Here is a 6932-nt window from a genome sequence, read left to right as displayed (position 1 = left end):
GAGTTTGGTCCAAAATGGCGTCGTTTTGCACGCCGACGTGGTGGAGAAAATGCAAAACGACGCCGTTTCGCGTTTGACGTGTAAATAATAATATAAAAATTAATTAAATTAAATTTAAACTTAATTTTATTTAAAATATTAAAAAAAGAAAAATTTAAAAATTAAGAAAATTTAAAAAATTTAAAAATGTAAAAAAAAAGGGTGGGGAAATCAAACGGGCGGCCGAGGGCTGAGCCCTCCCCGCCGTTGCCGCCCCCCCCCCTTTATTTTTTATTTTTATTTTTTAAAATTTTTTAAAATTTTCTTAATTTTTTAAAATTTTTAAAATTTTTAAAATTTTTGAATATTTTAAATAAAATTAAGTTTAAATAAAATTTAATTAATTTTTATATTATTATTTACACGTCGATGCGAACGGGGTCGTTTTGCATTTTCTCCGTCACGCGGCGTGCAAAACGACGCCGTTTTGGACCAAACTCTGGAAAATTGCCACGTTAGCCATTTGGCCGGATTTTCGCCGGAATAGCACTTAAGTGTTCCATTTTACTCCGATATTGGCACTTAAGTGTACCATTTTAAAGTTATGGCATTTAAGTGTCTCTCTGTGCCAAGTTATGGCACTCCAGGTGTCCCAACCTCTATAAATCTCAAACTTGTACATGATACATTTATATCAAACTTTTTTTTTGTGACATTAAAAACTCTAAACTTATACCTATACATCACATTTACCATGAACTTATTCCCGTGTGTCACATTTAGCCTCTGTCTAAATTCCATTAACGAATGCCGCTAAAAATCTTACGTGACTGCCTATTGGATAGTGGAAAATAAACGATATTGACGTGGCAAAAATATGTCAACTCATTGTATTGTTTTTCTTTTTTCGTTTGGCAATGGTGAGAATTGAAAGAGTATGAATTTGAGTTTAATTGCACACACAATCAGTGTGGAGATTTGTATTATATTTATAATATGTACATGAGCGGGAAAACAAAATTAAAAAGATTTTACAAAGATAACAATTTACAATATCAGTGATAGCAATCTACAGTATTAGTATAGATTGTGAAAGATTTACTCTATCGACGGAATTGACACAAATCGTGGAAGATCGGCTCAATTAATAGGATTGGCACAATTATAGAAGATTGCTATATCATTGGAGATTTGCTTTATCAAGAATGATGGCAACAACAACAGTAAGATTGTTGGTGGCAATATGAAGAGGAAGGAAAAAAAGAAGAAGAAAAAAAGTGATAAAACAATCTTGACTAAAAATAAACATGTAAGGCTTGTCTGAGTTTGAGATTTTTGGTATTAGAAAAATAAATTTGGGATAAATATATTACATCGATACACGTTTGAGATTTTTTATGTCACAAAAAAAGTTTGAGATAAATGTGTCTCATAAGTATAAATTTATGGTAAATATGTGATGGTTAGGAATTTTTTGGTGGCTTTTGCCCAAAATAAAATGAAGAAGAAATGGTTTCGTGATTCATACGAGCTCTATCTGACTTCTAACATCGTCCGTTAAAGTCGCTACCAGACCAAAACGTAAGGCAAGACAAATCTTGACCTGACGAGGAAAAGGTGCGGGTAGGAGGTTTCGCGTGCTGAGCAAGTAGCTTCCTGATCTCTCCAAGTACAAAGCCTTCAAACAAAAACCAGCAAAGCTAGAGTTCGGAGCTTCCTCTTCCTCTCCATCTTCAGCCCGAAGGAGAAAAAGAAGAAGAAGAAGAAGCGAAACCATGACGACCGCATTTGAATTGGGGTCTCACCTCGGCTCGGTCGCAGCCGGGCTGATGTTCGCCTGGGCCTTGTTCAAGCAATACTTCCCTCCCCAGCTCCGGGCGTACATCGAGGGCTACGCTCACAAGGCCATCGGCCACGCCTACCCATACATCCAGATCACGTTCCCGGAGATCTCGGGAGAGCGGCTCGAGCGGTGCGAGGCCTACTCCGCGATCCAGAACTACCTGAGTGCAAGCGCTTCGGCTAGGGCCACGCGGCTCAAGGCCGAGTCTGTCAAGGACAGCAAGTCGCTGGTCCTCAGCATGGACGAGAACGAGGAGGTCGTTGACGAATTTGAAGGGGTCAAGGTCTGGTGGTCGTCGAGCGTGGCCGTCTCCCGGAGCTCCATGTTTTCGCTGCAACCTCCACCTGAAGATAGAAGGTACACACGCACGCACATACATACATTTTATGTATCTATCGCAATGATCGATTTCATCAACATCCATCTCGCTACGCTTGGTTAGGAGATGTATTGTTGACGTGTTGAGTTTAGCAATTCAACTCTTTCCGGGTATATGATCTTCAACATGGTTTAATTTTAGCAGCGATCTGAAAGTCCGTTTACTTTCTTCATCTGATGAGATAAGTACTTTTTCCCAAATGATGAAATTGTTTCCTACGCTCGACCTTCTCTGATATGACAAGCCAAATCAATGGGTAATTGCCTCTGCCTCCAGGCTTTATAGGCTGACGTTCCACCGGAGCCACCGAGAGTTGATCACCGGCTCTTACATAAAGTACGTCCTGGTGAAGGGGAAGGCGGTGGCGGCGGAGAACCGGCAGCGGAAGCTCTTCACCAACAACCCTAGCTCGAACTGGTACTACTACAAGGCGAGCAAGTGGAGCCACGTGGCGTTTGAGCACCCCGCCACGTTTGACACCCTGGCCATGGAGCCTAACAAAAAGAGTGAGATTATGAACGACCTCCTCAGATTCCGCCGAGGGAAGGAGTACTATGAGCGGATTGGCAAGGCGTGGAAGCGCGGCTACCTTCTCTACGGCCCGCCAGGGACTGGCAAGTCAACGATGATTGCCGCGATGGCCAACTTCCTCAACTACGATGTGTACGACCTAGAGCTGACGACGGTCAAGGACAACACAGAGCTGAGGAAGCTGCTGATCGAGACGTCTGCGAAGTCGATCATAGTGATCGAGGATATTGACTGCTCCCTCGACCTGACTGGCCAGAGGAAGACAAAGAAGCGAGAGAAAGACGATGATGAAGAGAAAGTGGATCCTGTCAAGAGAATGGCCAAAGGCGGGGAAGAGAGCAAGGACAGCAAGGTCACGCTTTCCGGGCTCCTGAACTTCATCGACGGGCTATGGTCAGCGTGCGGGGGCGAGAGGATCATTGTTTTCACAACAAACTTCGTGGAGAGACTCGACCCGGCCCTAATCAGGAGAGGGAGGATGGACAAGCATATCGAGATGTCGTATTGCTGCTTCGAGTCGTTCAAGGTGCTTGCGAGGAATTACTTGGGCGTCGAGTCGCACCCGCTGTTTGCGACGGTGAGGCGGTTGTTGGCGGAGACGAAGATGACTCCAGCGGACGTGGCAGAGAACTTGATGCCCAAGTCGGATGACGAGGACGAGGAGGCTTGCTTGGAGGGATTTATCGAAGCACTCGAGAAGGCGAAAGAGGACGCCAGGAAGAAATCAGAAGAAGAAGAAGAAGAAAAAGCAGCAGCAGCAGGAGAAGCAGAAGCAACAGCAGCTAGAGCAATGACTAGGGAAGAAAGACAACTCAAATTGAGTGGAGTGTAAGAGAATGGCATGCATTGATCAAGTTATGACCTTATCCAATTGGATTAGAAATTCAAAGGACCATGGGCCGTCCCACCTCATCTGACTTATCCGATTGGATTAGATAAGATGATGTGACATTTTATTACTTATGCTCTAAATAATTTTTGTGCTTAAAAAGGATTTGCAAATATAATAAGTTACAACTTCTTTGTTACTAAGTTATTAAAATAGACTAAATATGTTACTGATATAAATTGTAGTTTCTCGCGATTTTAGTTTGTACTTGATTTTAATTGTTTTCTCTTTTGTTGTTATTTGATTTTTTGATTTTTGTTAACAAGTGCACATGGGGCACTAATTAAGCTACATAGAAATAGAAAAAGGGTGCATTTCAAGATGTTTTGGAAACTAAAGAAGTATGCAATTTAATAAAGAAGCAAACAAATTCATATTTCAAAGCATACTTAGGGTCCATTCATTTTGCGGAAAATTGGCCATTTCCGGAAAATATTTTCCCAAAAGTCATTTTTTCAGAAAAATGACAATATTTTCTAGTATTCGGCTAAAACCTGAAAATGTTTCAGAAAATATTTTTCGGTGTTCAATAAGGAAAATATTTTCTAAAATTTCACCATTTAGACACGTATCACTTACCGATCTATAAATCCATCAAATATGAACTTACCTTTAAATCCGAGCAAACTTGTTTCATATCTTTGTTTCCTCATTGTTACCAAATGCTTATCTACTCTAAAAAATGTTCATATAGATTTAAAAAAAAAAAAAAAAAGAGAAAAGAAGCAAAGCATGTACAACCCTAATGAGAATCTTCCAGTTAAAGAAGCAAAGCATGTACAACCCTAATGAGAATCTTCCAAACACTCATTTACAAACACAAAAGTTAAGACAAAAGGGGAACTATTCTACAACCGGGCCCCTTATGACTTCACGTCTCTTCCAAAGCCAACCAAAGCATTTTTTGTATTCTAATAAACAAAAGAAAAAAAAGAAGCAAAGCATGTAGAGCAATTTGTTTGAACAATGTACAATTGCGGGGTAGAGTAAATAAAGAAAATGATAAGTAAGAGTGCAGAGCACCGGAGCAAATAAGGTCCCAATGAAAATTTTCGGAATTTAATAGATAATTAAATTTATTCCGAAAATTAATTAAATAATAATATCCATAGATCGACCGTTTTTTTTTTAATATAAAATAATATTTTAATAATTTCGGAATATAATATAATATTATAAATTTCCAGAATTTCGAAGCAATTAAATAATTCAAAATTTAAAACCCTATTATGTCATATCAAGGCTTTATATTAAAAATAAACATACTTAACTTTAAACTAAACACACTTTAACTTAATTAAACACCATAATCTAATCATCAACCAAATAAACTAATTTAACCATATAAGGGCTAAGTTCATTAACCGTCTAATCAAAGTTTAGTGAGTTAAACTCACCGCGGGCCGAGCATCCGGGCTCGGGAAGGCTGCCATACCCATTTTCTTCTTCTCTGCTTGCTGCTGGTTGGGGGCGAAGGAGGGCAGATCCGGGGCTGGTTCGGGCGGAGGAACGGCGGAGGAGCGGCGGCTGCAACTTAACGGGTGAGGCGGCGGCTCCGGCGGGACTCACGGTGGCCGGAGGTGACTGAATCGCGGCCTGAGCTGGCCGAACAGCCCCCGAGACGCACGAGCAGAGGCCACGGAGACGGCTGGGCGTCGGCCAAGCGCGGGCGAGCGCGGGCGGACGGGCAGCGACGGCGAGCTCCGGCGACGAGCGTGCGGCGTCGAGCTCGACTGGTCCCGGTCAAGCTGACCGGTTGCGCGGGCGAGCGGGCGTGGACGGCGACGACTCCGACGACGGCGACGAGCAGCGACGGATCTCACTCCGGCGGTGGCTGCGACGGTTGCTGCTGCTCTGGTGATGTCCGAAGAAGAAGAAGAAGAAAATGCCCATGGAGGAATCGCACGGGAGAGAGGAAGAAGAGAGGGAGGAGAGAGAAGGAGGAGGGGCCCTTTTTCTTTTCTTTTTCTCTTTCTTTTATTCAACAAAAATGGCGCAATCCACCCAAAATGGCGCTGTGACGACATCACACTCCACTATCTCCCACAACCTCTTTCCATGGGTTCGCACTTGATTTCCACGTCCACTCTTTGAACAACAACTTTAGCCATTCAATTTCACTCGATTCTCTTCCAATTGAATTAAATTGAAGCCCATAAAATTAATCCAACATCACCACACTTCAATTCACATCTTCACTTAAGTCCCAAACTTACTAGTCAATCCTAAAATGATTTGTGACACATCCGACTTCCAATTTCGACCCGAAAATTTCACTTTGGAAGATGGGAAACAAAGAAAAGAAAAAAAAAGAAAAATAAAAAAAAAAAGAAAAAAAAAAGAAAAGAAATAGAAAAGAAAATTGAAATTAAAAATAATTCGAATTAAAAAATAAAAAGAAAATTTAAAAATAATTTGAATAAAAAAAAAGAAAAGAAAAAGAAGAAAGGGAAGTAGGAAGTGAGGATTTGTAAATGTGTGAGATAAGAGAGATCAAGTGAGAAAGGTAAAAACATTTTTCCCTAATTTAGAAGATTTTTTTTCCTTTCATGGAAAATGTTTTTTTCGAGGAATTCATTTTCCGTGAAATGAACATCGGAAAATCCGAAAAATGTTTTTCTGGAAATTATTTTCCACGAAACGAACGGAGCCTTAATAGGATTTCATAGTGCCTTTCCACTCATTAACACCTTTCCACTCATTAACATTGAGCTTTAACAAGGAACCTTTACCTTTTCTATTTATTTAATTTCATTTTGGCTCATTCTTTTTTTTTTTGGTGGTCGAATCATTTTGGCTGATTTCAACTTCCAATGTCCAGCCTTTATAATATATAGTCACCAACTCCAAAATAAACCTTGTGATTGGGCCTCTGTTGGGCCTTTCTGCGACTATCGAATTCAGGGCCAATCTTCAACTCCAAACTCCCGCGTGAAATTACTATAAAATAGACAAAGAAAACTTCTGAAAAATCTCATCATACTGTTCTTCATTATTATTGAGAATTAAATATCTTCTTTGTTCTATGGTTAATTTAATTCTAAAAGACTTGAATGTTTCAACTAGGATAGTGGGCATAGTCCTTATGATTAATCTGAGTTGGAAGATGTTATGATTTGAACACGGCATTTGCTAATTTTAACCAAATTTACCTTTAACCACTCAATCACAATCATTTTTGTCTATTCTTAAAATCTCCAAAGCTATCTTGATGGGGAAAAGTACTTCACCAAGGCGAAGGGAGAAATACGCATACTTATCTATAGACAGGAATTTGTTTGGTTTAGCGGTTAGGTGATTGTCTGGACCAA

General features: G+C 40.4%; 1 protein-coding gene across 1 annotated transcript; it reads left to right on the top strand.

Moving 5' to 3' along the window:
* The first annotated feature begins 1541 nt into the window (after positions 1-1541).
* LOC104428862 (AAA-ATPase ASD, mitochondrial) lies at positions 1542-3816 on the top strand. The gene is made up of 2 exons (XM_039303410.1): positions 1542-2179; positions 2478-3816. Exons 1-2 carry the CDS (start codon positions 1755-1757, stop codon positions 3562-3564), a joined length of 1512 nt encoding a protein of 503 aa, XP_039159344.1. The 5' UTR covers positions 1542-1754; the 3' UTR covers positions 3565-3816.
* The last annotated feature ends 3116 nt before the right edge of the window (positions 3817-6932 follow it).

This window comes from Eucalyptus grandis, chromosome 10 (genome assembly GCF_016545825.1).
Source record: "Eucalyptus grandis isolate ANBG69807.140 chromosome 10, ASM1654582v1, whole genome shotgun sequence".
NCBI lineage: Eukaryota > Viridiplantae > Streptophyta > Magnoliopsida > Myrtales > Myrtaceae > Eucalyptus > Eucalyptus grandis.
The sequence above is the reverse complement of the archived record's forward strand: the minus strand, read 5'-3'. Positions and strand labels throughout refer to the sequence as shown.